Genomic DNA, 13,832 nt, shown 5'->3' on the forward strand with positions numbered 1-13,832 from the left:
TCGCTCTGTCACCCAGGCTGGAGTGCAGTGGCCAGATCTCAGCTCACTGCAAACTCCGCCTCCCGGGTTTACGCCATTCTCCTGCCTCAGCCTCCCGAGTAGCTGGGACTACAGGCGCCCGCCACCTCGCCCGGCTAGTTTTTTGTATTTTTTTTAGTAGAGACGGGGTTTCACCGTGTTAGCCAGGATGGTCTCGATCTCCTGACCTCGTGATCCGCCCGTCTCGGCCTCCCAAAGTGCTGGGATTACAGGCTTGAGCCACCGCGCCCGGCCTAATCATTCTTTAATCACAACTGAAATGTCTCCTAGTCATTGAAGTCTCTCCTTATTCCTCTAGGTTGGAATTCACTCCCTCCTCTCTGTTTCCATAGCACTTTGCATGTCATATCATGTCGTAATTTGTGTTCATCTTTCTCAGTTTCTGCTACTAGTTAGGGCCAATAATGTGAGCTGTTCTTCTATGTATGCCTACTGCCTGGTGCTAGCATGATGCTTGAGGTATATATTTGATGTTCGATGTATGCATCCTGTATAGAAACAAGAGTACTACAACTCACGATTATATAGAACTTGTAATTTTCCAAGTACTGTCACATATGTGGTATACTCATTGAGTGCTCAGTAAGGAAAGTTACCAGTTGTCCCATTAGAGATACTGATTTGAGGACACAGATAATTTGAACAATATGCCCTGGGTCAGCTAATAAAGAGGTGGAGACAGAATGAAGCCCACATCCTGTATTTCCAAATCCATTATATTTCTCTTCTCTTTGACACTGCCCCCAAAATATTTGCCAGAACATAGGGACAGTGTATGAACATTTTGATAGAAGCCAGTCTGACCTATTTCTGACCCTCTTGCTATTATCTGGAGGGCTGAGGCAGATGATGGTAATGGAACTGCCAATGAGGATGGCAAGGTTTGGCTTCCTGTCCTTTGTGGGCTTCCCAAAGAATGAGGACCACAGCCTGCTTCTTTTGAAGCCCAAACCCAGTTCCACTCCAGTCCTGGTCACTTGGCATTTATCGTCTTCATTCTTCTTTTAGGGTTGGGAGTAACCTGCACTGGTTTCACATTGGTATGACTGAGTATCTCTTCTTTACAGTCCTGCTTTTAGCAAACTCAAAATATAAAAATCTGGATTAAAAACCTAGGAGAATCTGCAGATCCTGCCCCTTCAGAGAGGTGGAGTGTAATTCCCACACCTTAAATGTGGGCACTTTGTGATTTTCTTCTGAAGAGTAAAGTATGGAAAGGAGAAAAAAAGAAACTTTACAACAGAAAAATCTGACAGATATCATCTCTACCAGGAGATCAAGGTTGACATCATCAGTGGTCAGTCATATTCTAGCCTGTACCCTTGATATGATGTGATGAAAATGGCCCCTTCCTTCTTTGGTCTTCCTCCCCCAAATGCATAACCTCAGTCTAATCATGGGAAAAACTTCAGACAAGCCTGTGTTGAGGGACATTCTACAAAATACTTGACCAGTACACTTCAAAATGAACGAAGTCACCACCAATAAGAAAAGTCTGAGAAACTGTCACAGTCTAGAGGAGTCTAAGGGGGCATGACGACTAAATATAATGCATTTTCTTTGAGGGGACCCTGGAACAGAAAATGGCTATTAGGTAAAAACGAATATAAATAGTATATTATTAAATTTAAGTAATATTAGATTTTATATTATATTTATAAGAAAATATGAATAAAGTATGAACTTTAATAATACTGTACAATATTGGTTCATTGGTTGTGAAAAAATGTATTTAACTAATATAATAGGGGAAACTGGGTGCAGGGCATATGGGAACTCCTTTGAAGCTTTTCTGTAAATATGAAACTATTCTAAATTAAAAATGTATTTAATAAAATAAAGAAAATAGAGGAAGGAAATACCATATCTTATTAATGGAAACGCAAAATTGTACACCCACTTTGGGAAGTTGTCTGGCAGATTCTTATAAAGTCAAACATACTTACCTTATGACTTGGTAATTCCACGTCTTGGTAATTATCCAAGGGAAATGAAAACCTATGTTCACACCAAAACTAGTGCACAGACACTTTTACGATGGCTTTGTTCATAATTGCTAAAAACTAGAGACAATTCAAACATCCCTCAAATAGTGAAGGATACATGAACTGTGGTACCTTCACACAGTGGAATATTATTCAGCAATAAAAAGGAACAAACTACCAACACATGCAACCACATGGACAACATGAATCTCAAATGCTAAGTCGAAGAAGCCAAACTCAACAGCCTGCATACTCTATGAATCCACTTATATGACATTTTGGAAAAGGTAAAACCAAAGGGGCATAAAACAGATCTTGTCAGGTTCTGGGGATTGGGAGAGGTGATAGACTACAAAGGGCCATGGGAGAATAATGGGAAGTGATGGTATTGTTCTATATCTTGATTGTCGTTGTGGTTGTGGTTATATGACTATATATTTATCAAAACTTACAGAACTAAACACTCATGAAGGTGAAATTTACTGTGTGTAAATTATATCTTAATTAAAAATGAAGTCAGGTGTGATGTCCTATGCCTGTAATTTCAGCTAATCTGGAGGCTGAGGCAGGATGATCACTTGAGCCCAGGAGTTAGAGGTTGCAGCGAGCTATGATTGTGCAACTGCACTCCAGCCTGGGTGGCAGAGTGAGAGACTCTGTCTCTAAAAAAAGAAAAAGAAAAAAAAAAAAAGAAGAAGAAAACAACTCAAGGATGATTGCCACTTTACAAAATTATTCTCCAAGGGATTTGTTTAAATAGCACTCTTACCTATTGCCTTTTCAGTGATTTCATTTCCAAATGTTTAGCTTGCCAAAAGGGCACTTATGTGGTTTTATTACTGTGCTGCTTGCTGTCTGGAGGCTCAAAACTGGGAGCCATCATCAAGGGACATAGACACAAAGAGCTGAGACAAAGAAGCTAGCACAGAGGACAGCTAGGCTCCTGTCTTAACAATGATTGCATTAGCTAAGTGCTTTATAGTCACCTGCTTTTGATTATATCATGAAGCTGATTAGACCTTACTTTTATGAGCCTTCCAGTTTACAAAGCTCTCTCATATGCATGCACTCATGTGATCCACACAATACCTGGGCCACTTAGGTGGGACAAGTGTTATTTCCATTTTAAAAGGAGAGAGAGGTGCTAAGAGTTCTCATACCTCTGTGTGCCTGCACTCTCTTGACCTGCTTCACAGGTTGGGCAATTTTAAATGCATGGTAATTTGGTGTGATAGATACAACTATATTTTACAGATAGGGCACATAAATTATTTTACAGATAAAGAAGCTGAGGATCTGGGAATTTCCCAAGGTCATTCACCTAAGAAGTACCAGAGCCAAGAGTTCAGAACTTGGATGTCCTGGTTGCAAGCCTACTTCTCTTTGTGCTGTCTTATATGCTGGCTATAGGATTTGTAAGCAGAATGTATTTAAGTTAAGGATATTTTATTGCAAGTCTTCATGTTGTTAATGTATCCGTGAATGGAGAATTTTAATTGGCTTCCATTATTAGAGCCAGATTATTATAAGTAAAGACTACTTTACTCACTGTCATTTTTACTAGTGACTTTGGGAGCTTGGAAGACAGCGGTGCAATGTTTGTGTTTCTCTTGGCTTCTCATGTTTGGAGAGTGTCTGAACGCATGAGCACTGTGTGTGTGTTGGGAGCTGTGACTTCCAGAAAAAAGAGATCACCAATGTAAACATAAGAAGGGGTGATTTTTCAACATACACTAGAACGTCATATCAAAATGAGCATTTTTTCTTTCAGTTGGTTTGAGTGGACATTTAATTTGGTTGCTTTTTAGTTATGTCTCGTTTTTATGCAAAATAGTAATGCCACCTTCCTAATCAGATTTAGCTTAGAATTGCTTTTCCTTGTTTCCTTGGTGGTCTCTGAGCTCCTCCGGGGCAGAGCTGAACCTTCTCCTCAGCGTGTCCTCAGTATCTAGCACAGAGCCCGGCCCATTGGCACTGTTTAGACTTTGTTTGTTGAGCAGGACTGAGCCAAGACTTATTCATCAAAACCTTGACCATAATTGGGCGGGAGGCTCAGGAAAAGTCCTTCCCTGGCCCCTCAAATTTCTCTTCAGAATCCCTATTGAGTGTTATCATCCATCAGCCCATCCTCAGTTTTCCTTGTCAACAGCTTGAAAAATCTTTTAAAAATACCCTTAAGGGGCCGGGTGCAGTGGCTCACGCCTGTAATCCCAGCGCTTCGGGAGGCCAAGGCGGGCGGATTAGATCACACGGTCAGGAGATCGAGACCATCCTGGCTAACACGGTGGAACACTGTCTCTACTAAAACACACACACACACACACACTTAGCCGGGTGTGGTGGCACGTGCCTGTAGTCCCAGCTACTCAGAAAGATGAGACAGGAGAATCATTTGCACCTGGGTGGCGGAGGTTGCAGTGAGTCAACATCGTGCCACTGCACTCCAGCCTGAGCAACTGAGTGAGAATTCATCTCAAAAAAAAAAAAAAAAAAAAAAAAAACCTGTAAGGAAAATGTTAGTGTGTGAGTGAAACTAAGAATTAATACTGAAGGAAAATGAAAGAAACTCTACTCCCTCTTGATGTTTGGCCTAATTTAGAAGAACGTGAATGAGTCTTTTTCCAATCCCATCAGAAATAGGTTCATAGGTTCCTATTTCTTCAGAATGGCCATAAGATGTAGTTACCTTGTTCTCACTGTATGATGGAAAGCCTGTTGGGCCAAGAGTCTAGCAACAGGATTCTATCACTGAGTCTGTGCAAACCTGAATCTATTGCCTGTTTACATAATCTGTAAATGCAAGTGCTGATTACTAAGTGAATTCAGCTATAACACTCATTCCCACCACAATTTATTAAGCCAACTCCACCGTTGCTCGGTTCCAGGCACGAGCATTGTTCCTCTTCTCACATCCCTTCAGGCTCACTCCCAGATAACCCTCACTCCCAAACTGACCAGGGATTCTTAAACCTTTTGGTGTGTGGGTGTCATCTCTGTTTCCTTAGCCTGTGAGCCCCCCAGGAGTGGTGTTCTTGTCAGTTTCCTTCTGTCTCCCACTGTGCCTGGCACCAAGATCAACGCACAGTGGGCCCTAGAGGGATTTTTAGAAAGAAATCTTTTAGGATAAGGAGGTCCTTCGCTTACAGTACAAGCTTTCAAAGGCTAGATGGCACTGTTGCTAGCGCCAAATCAGGTGTGTTCTGAATATCGGTGGTGAGGGAGGGAGAGGAGAGAGCAGGGGCCCTGGAGCGCTCACCGCTGAGCCGCATTCAGATACCTTGCAGAAGTACTCGTGGATTCTTGCCTTACTGGCAGGGAGTGCTCTGCCATATTCTCGGCACCTTCACAAACACGGCTTCAGATGGTCTTCCCAGCTACCTTGTGTAGTAGGCAGGACAGCTGTATCAATTCTAATTTTATAGAACTGCAGCTCAGAGAAATCAAGTGCCTGAACTAAATTTATACAGCAGAGCCGTTTAATTAGCAGAGCTGTTTATCATTCATAGCTGTTGGCAGCCCCTCACCTGTCCCCCACCAAATGAGGGTCCTCAGAGCATGCTGAAGGAGGACTCTGGTTAGTGATACAATTGTCCCAGGATAATGGCCTGGGTGAACTGGACCCCGTCCAAGGGGAAAAAGGTAGGATTCTCAGCCAAGTTGATTGAATGGATCAGCTTAACCTGTGCCTCAAAATGTTTGGATTTGTGACAAGGGAGAGCACATAATACTACATGTAGCCTCTTTGAAGAACAAAATTGTGGTAATTTGCACAATTATTAGGCTCTAAGATCAGTGGTTGATGTTTTATTTAACAGATGATCTATTTATGGGATGCTGCCCTGTGGTTGGGTTGTTACCTGTCATTTGTCCATTGCTTTACTATATTCACGTTTCTTACTAAAACAAAACAAAGAAAACTGTCGTGTGCAGTAGGCAGGGCAGGTATCACTACTGTGCCCAGTTTACAGATGAGGAAATAAAAGATCGGAAATGTTAATAAGAGACATATCCAGGATCACACAGCTGATAAGTGATTGAATTAGAACTTCAGCCCAGTGTGAGTTTGAAATAAAATCTTATCCTTTTTTCATTGTAATTTTTCCAGGCTACGCCAGCTCATCTAGAAATTATAAAATTAGGAGAGTTGTTGATAATATGGAGAGTAAGGCATCAGTGACTAGAAATATATCTATATAGGGTGATAATGATCAATCATATGCAAATATATGTAAATTGAGAGCAAATTAATTAATATCTGTTATTTGTGCCTTCTGATTGTCTCTGCTCTCCTGTTTCTCCCCAGGATGATGAAGATAAACTGACCTGGAAGGATCGTTTCCCAGGTTACCTGATGAACTTTGCCTCCATCTTATTCATGGTAATTTCTTTGAGGGACCACTTGCCCGTGACTGCATGCATGTAGATGCTGTTATGTGACTATTGTGGATATTATATTCTGCTAGGAAAATAATGAGAGGTTGGTAAAGGGAAAGCCACAGTCCTGTGTAGAGGGGCAGGATCTTGTCTCATAGTGAGGCCATTGACCACACCTGCAGAAGTTGGAACTTCCAGGGAGTGGGTTACCAGATGGTGCTTCTGCATTGAGACAGACCAGAAACTTGGAGAAGGAATCAGGTAAGATGGCTGCAACTGCAGCAGCCTGTTTGGGCTGTGGGGTGGCTCTCTCTGACGTTTGTGGATAGACCAGAGTCTGGAAGCCACAGGAGATAGCCAGCTTGGGCTCGGTAAGTGTGATTCTTCAGCTTTCCTATAGTTGCTGGGTTTATTTCCTTGTGCTGTACCTTAGAATTTGGTACAGCCCTTTTGCAAGACCCAGATGGTCTCAGCTGTGTCAGGGAAAGCTGAGGGAAAATCCTGTGATTCGTATTTGAGTTAGATCAATAAAGTGGTAGCAGTTTATTCTTGTTTGCCAGCATGGGCAAGACAGCAGTACCTGAAGCTAGAGGACCTCAGGGGAAGGCAAAAATCAGAGGACAATGTTAGGGTTACTAATACCCCGTATCTCTTTATGGAAATATTCCTTACGGTATTCAAGATTGGAGGTTCTGCTTTACAAAGGAGTGTGTGTACTCACAGCTCAGAGCATTTCTAAGTAGGCCTACATGTTAGTTGCAGGGTGGAAGAGGGATCACTTATTCCAAAAATTGGTCTGGAAATTCTTGTAACTCTGACTCTGGCCTGAGGTTTCTTTTTTTTTTTTTTTTTTTTTTTTTTTGCCATTGTTTTTGCCATCATGACCTTTAAGTACAGGAACTGTGTTTTCGTCTTAGAAATGTAAAAGGTGAAGGAAACTTAGATATCACCAATTCAACTCCTCATTTTTCAGATGAAGTACAGAGTTGATGGGTGCCTTGCCACAGCTTAGAAGTCTAAATTTGCTTTCTTTTCATTGCTTAACAAGTGCAAGGCATGTTGAATTTATTCGAGAATATGTGGTGAGTTGCCGTGTGTTAAGCTGTTATGACATAAAAGTTTAATTTAGCACTTCAAAGCCTCCCACAATATGCATATTATTGTTAAAGAGTTTATTCCTTCATTCAGTATTTAATGAGTCAAACGATGTGCTTGACACCATTCTTAGACACTGGGGATACAGCAGAAAACAAAACAAAATAATCCCTCTCTTAAAAAATTTGCAGACAATAAATAAGTAAATAAATAACAATAAATAGGTAATATAGACTTCTGTCTCCAGTAGTAGTAGGTTAGGCTATTTGTAACTTCCCATTTTGCTAAAATTTACCAAAAAAAATTGAATGAATATGTTTTTCAATCTTCTCAAAGCCTCAAAGGACTAACAGGATAGGAAGTAATACCAGAGGCTAAAATCTAAAGGAAAATGGGAACCAAGGAAACAAACGCCTGGGCACTAGAGCTGCTTTTACCTTGAGAACATTTGCCCGTCCAGGCAAACCTAGGCTTTGGTTTTGGAGGTTTTATGGGAGCAAGCAGGATAGAAATTAGGGATGACGGATGGCCCCAAATGGGGATTATAACAGGATGTCCTCACCAAATTAAATCAGAACTCCAAAGGGCTATGTTCAGAGTAAAGATGAAACTGGACTGTACACACCCTTTCCCACTTATGAGACTACAGAAAAATTGTTATGGATCTAAGCAGAAAAGGGAGGAAAGGGGAAACAAAACTCTGTCCTTAAGAAGTGGCCAGGGGCAATCCCTATTGTGGCTTTCTATCCTGGGTCACCACGTAAGAGGATCGGGGAACCTCAGGTTGTGAACTTAACCCAACACTAGTAGGGCTCCCAGGTGCCCAGAAGAAGCAAATATAAGCTCTCTCTGTTGGGAAGCATATTTATGCCAGGCCTCAAAAAGTCACCCGAAAGAATTTTGCAAGGGCGATGAAGAGAACACAGTCAAAAACAACTAATTACTCAAGAAATTGAAGCACCATATGAAAGAACCAGCAGGAACAGACAGCAAAGACCAGAGATATTGAAATTATCAGTCACAGGTTAAAACAGCAAACTTAAAAATATACACAAGGAATAAGAAACTATTTTGAAAATTATCTAGCAGATGTGAAAACTAACCAATAAACCTCTATCTGCTAGAAATAAATATATATATAGAAATTAACAAAAATATTGTTATATATATGATTTTTATATGCCATGTATATATGTGTATGTATATGTGTACACACACACACACACACACACACACAACCATGGATAGATTTTTTTTTCTTGAGATGGAGTCTAACTCTGTCACCCAGGCTGGAGTGCAGTGGCGCAATCTCGGCTCACTGCACCTCCGTCCCCCGGGTTCAAGCGATTCTCCTGCCTCAGCCATGGATAGACTTAACAACAAGTTAGACAAGGCTGAAGAAAGAATTTGTAAACTTCTATACAGGCTGGAATAAATTATCTGTAATACAGCATAGCGACACAAAAAATTGGCAACATGGAAGACAGGTTGAAAGAGAACAGGTAATGAATGAGATATAAGGACTGGTGGTTTCCTAATTTGATGCAGAATGCCAATCCACAGATTGAAGAATCCCAATGAAACCCAAGCAGAAAAAGTAAAAAAAAAAAAAAAAATCTGTATCTAGATATATCATAGTGAAATTATAGAATATATGAGACACAAGAAAAGTCTCAGAAGCATCCACAAATCCAAAGGCAAATTACCTTCAAAGGAAAGACACCTGGACTTACAACTGATATTTTATAGCACATTGGAAGTCGGAATACAGTGAAAAGCCCTCTTCATGTGCTGAAAACAAAACAATTTCTAACTGAGAATTCTATGCCCAAGAAAAATATCATGTAGCGGTAAGGATAAATTAAAGGTATTTACAGACAAATAAAAATTGAGAGTTTGCTATCAACTGAATCTCTCATTAAAATAAATTCTAAGACTGTGCCTTGGATATGGTCCCATATGGAAGATCATGGTTTTAGAAGGGAATGAAGAGCGTTTAAAGTGGTAAATATGTGAGAAAACCTATATGAACCTTGACTGTAACAATAATAATGCCAATTTTCACGAAGTTAAAGAAGATAGAACTAAAATATATGCAACAATAATATGTAAGTTGGGTGGGCAATAAATAGAACAATAATGTTCTAAGGTCTTTAGATTGTCCAGTCGATCAACTGATTTTAAGATTTGTATGGAAGCACAAAGGCTAAGACTAGTCAACAAACTCTTGAAGGATGGATATGTTACTCTAATTATAAAACTACAGTAAGTAGGATAATGTTATATTCTTGTGGGAAGAGATAGTTAGACCGAAGAACAAAATAGAAAACCAAGAACCAGAGTAATGAAAGTGGCACTGCATATAAATGGGGAAAAGAATGAACTTCTCAAGAAATGCTTGTGGGACAGTTGGGTGTCCATACAGAAGAAAATAAACCTAGGCCTTATTCACACAACTCAAAAACATCAATTCTAGGTGTATTTTAAAGATGAATGTGAAAGGGAAAACAATCAAGTTTTTAAATATATAAGAAAAAAATGTTTTCATGACCTTGGGGTAGGGAAGAATTTCTTGAGCAAGATACAAAAACACAACCATAATAAAATGCTGGTAAATTTGACTATGTTAGAATTAAGAATTTAAGTTCATAAAATACCTAATAAACTCTGTGAGAAGACAAATTATCAGAATGGGATAATGTATTTGCAACCACTATAACTCAAAAGAATTACTCTTAACATATATAAAGAATTTAAAAACATGGAAAAAGGTAATTCAGTATACAATAGGAAAAAGATGAATATGTACTTCACAAAAGAGGAAATCCAAATGGCCAATAAACCTATAAAAGAATACCCAATGTCATTAGTAATCCTGGAAATTCTAATTTAAACCACAGCGAGATACCATATATGCCCCAAAGTCTGTAAATAACAAGTGTTGGAAAAGATACAGATCAAAAGAGCATTGTAAACTCTACTATTGGGAGTATAAGGTGAAAAAACAAAAACACTTTGGATGTAGTTTGGCATTATCTAGTGAAACTGGAAGTACATGTGTCCTGGGGCCCAGAAATTCTACTCCTGGATATCTGTCTTAGAAAAACTTGTGTACATGAGCAGCAAAATACATGTACAAGGATGTCTATGGAAGCCCTGTTTATAATAACTCAACCTGGAAACAGTCCAAATGCCTGTCACCACCAGAATGGATACATACATTGAGGCATATTTATACAATTAAATACTATACAGTCATGAAAATGAGCAAACTAATAGTTGTGTATAACATCAAGGGTGAAAAAAACAAGACGAAAGAGTATATACAGTTTGAATCTACTCATAGTGTTCAGAGACAATACTCAACTATATAGTTTAAAGATGCATACCTCGGTGTTAAAACTATCAAATGAGCAAGATAATGAGTATCACAAAATTCTGCACAGTGGTTGGATCCAAAGGAGCAGCAAGGATGGGAGACCATGTGTGTGTACTGGGGAGAAGGGGATTCGAAGCTGCTGGCAGTGCTGGTCTGGGCTATACTGGTGTTTGTTTTATTCAGTGTGTATGTGTGTGTGTGTGTGTGTGTGTGTGTGTAAAATTGATTTTTCTGTATGTTCACAATAAAATTTAAAAAGACACAAAATGCATATATTAAATGGGTTGGTCAGGTAAGTTCTCATTAAGGTGACATTTTATCAAAGATCTGGAGGAGGCGGAGGAGCTAGCCACATGGATATTCTAGGGGAACATTCTGGGCAGAGGAAACAGCAAGAGAAAAGGCCCAAGGGAAGCAATGCCTGGCATCAGGAGAGACAGCAAGAAAGAGCCACAGTGTGGCTGGAGCTGAGCACCCTGCAGGGGATAGTGCAAAGGGGGACACAGTTAGAGAAGTAATGAGGAGCCCTGTAGGTAGGGCCCTGGAGGCCACAGTAAGGACATGGGTTAATTCTATGTGAGATGAGAACCCCTAGTAGAGAGTTTTGCAGGGAGTGACATGACCTGACATACATATCAAAAGGATCATTCTGGCTGCTGGGGCGAGAACATGCTGGTAGAAAGGCAAGGGTGGGAAGAGGGAGATCAAGTAGGAATCTGTTGTGATAATGCAAGAAGTGTGGTGGCCTGGGCAGGGTGAGAGTGAAGAGTGTTCAGATGCTGGTTCTATTTTGAAAGTGAACTGAAAGAATTTGATCGTGTAGTATAAAACTGAAAAGAAGTCAAGAATGACTCCAAGGCTTTTATCCTGAGCAGCCCAAAATCTGCAGTTATTCCTTACTCGGTTGCCCTCATGATGGATATGAATCTAGAGTTCAGGGAAGATGTCCAGGCTGGAGACCTAATCACTAGAAGGCATTTAAAGCTATAAGATGGCACGAGATCACCAAGGGAATGAGAGTAGATAGAGAAAATGTCCAAAGACCAAGTCCCAGGACACTGCAGTGCTCAAGTTTAGGAGCATGAGGAGGGGCCAGAGAGGAGAATCGAAAAGGGACAGGGGAGAATACAGAGTCCCAGAAGTCAAGAAAGCATTTCAAAGGGGCAGGGCAATCAATTGTATCACATGCCACTGGTAAGTCAGGCAAGAAGAACACTGATACTAGGAGCTTAGCTGCTGCCTGAGAGAAAAATCTGTATCATCATCATCGTCATCATCATCATCAACAACAACAAATTGATCACTGGGCCACCATTCAACAAATACTAAAAACTGGGTCAATGGCGGATCATCTTGCCAAAATTCTGAGTTTTTTCTTTTTTTAAAATTCCATTGATACCTCCTAAAGCTAGACTGGAAAGTGGGAATATTTTTATTGTCCACAAATAGTACATAATTATCTCTCCTTTGTAAAATCTTCCCTTTCCCAACCCCACCCAACTCCAAATCTTGATATAAATGCAAGATTCTGTATCAGAACCAATAACTAATTGAGAATCTCACTCTGCCTGAGGTCCCACAACTGCCACCAGCAAGTTCTGGGATCTGAACCATGCGGGCGGGAGCTGGGAGCAGAGTGGTGGGAATCGGGGGAGTCCCCTTTACACATCACCCTTCACAGTCAGGTGCTCAAGCTTGTCCAGGCTTAAGCTTCCAGACCAGGGGGAATTATTAATAGCACTTTTTTACTCTCAAAAGTATTTCAGATTGGACAATACATTATATTGTTTCCTGCCTATTTGGTTTTTTAAAATCTTTGTTTGAACTATCTTGTTCCCATTTCTTTTTCCCACTTAAAAAAAAAAAATCCCAGTTTTCTTTCTTTATTTTTATTTTTTATTATACTTTAAGTTCTAGGGTACATGTGCACAACGTGCAGGTTTGTTACATATGTATACATACGCCATGTTGCTTTGCTGCACTCATTAACTCGTCATTTACATTAGGTATTTCTTCTAATGCTGTCCCTCCCCCTGCTCCCCACCCCCCAACAGGCCCTAGTGTGTGATGTTCTCTGCCCTGTGTCCAAGTGTTCTCATTGTTCAGTTCCCACCTGTGAGTGAGAACATTCAGTGTCTGGTTTTCTGTCTTTGTGGTAGTTTGCTCACAATCATGGTTTCCAGCTGCATCCATGTCCCTGCAAAGGACATTAACTCATCCATTTTTATGGCTGGATAGTATTCCATGGTGTATATGTGCCACATTTTCTTAATCCAGTCTATCATTGATGGACATTTGGGTTGGTTCCAAGTCTTTGCTATTGTGAATAGTGCTGCAGTAAACATACATGTGCATGTGTCTTTACAGCAGCATGATTTATAATCCTTTGGGTATATACCCAGTAATGGGATGGCTGAGTCAAATGTTATTTCTAGTTCTAGATCCTTGAGGAATCGTCACACTGTCTTCCACAATGGTTGAACTAGTTTAACCACTCCCACCACTGGTGATGGGAGTCCACCAACAGTGTAAAAGCATTCTTATTTCTCCACATCCTCTCCAGCATCTGTTGTTTTCTGACTTTTTAAGGATCACCATTCTAACTGGTGTGAGATGGTATCTCACTGTGGTTTTTATTTTCATTTCTCTGATGACCAGTGATGATGAGCATTTTTTCATGTGTCTGTTGGCTGCATAAATATCTTCTTTTGAGAAGTGTCTGTTCATATCCTTTGCCCACTTTTTGATAGGGTTGTTTATTTTTTTCTTGTAAATTTGTTTAAGTTCTTTGTAGATTCTGGATATTAGCCCTTTGTCAGATGGGTAGATTGCAAATGTTTTCTCCCATTCTGTAAGTTGCTGTTCACTCTGATGTTTTCTAAAGAAAAAGGACTTGGCATTACCCTAGAACAAGGTGTGGAGCATGAGATGAAGGGCTTAGGGTGGTGCTTAGAAACAAG

At 40.2% G+C, this 13,832-nt stretch overlaps 1 protein-coding gene across 1 annotated transcript in view; it reads left to right on the top strand.

Annotated features, from left to right (window-relative positions):
• Window positions 1–13,832, top strand: part of ANO2 (anoctamin 2) — a 362,906-nt gene that overhangs the window by 270,059 nt on the left and 79,015 nt on the right. The window contains exon 15 of the mRNA XM_030939846.1: window positions 6,328–6,402. Coding sequence (XP_030795706.1) covers window positions 6,328–6,402 — 75 coding nt within the window. The remainder of the gene's footprint in view (window positions 1–6,327; window positions 6,403–13,832) is intronic.

Source organism: Rhinopithecus roxellana, chromosome 10 (genome assembly GCF_007565055.1).
Source record: "Rhinopithecus roxellana isolate Shanxi Qingling chromosome 10, ASM756505v1, whole genome shotgun sequence".
In the NCBI taxonomy this organism is placed as follows: Eukaryota; Metazoa; Chordata; class Mammalia; order Primates; family Cercopithecidae; genus Rhinopithecus; species Rhinopithecus roxellana.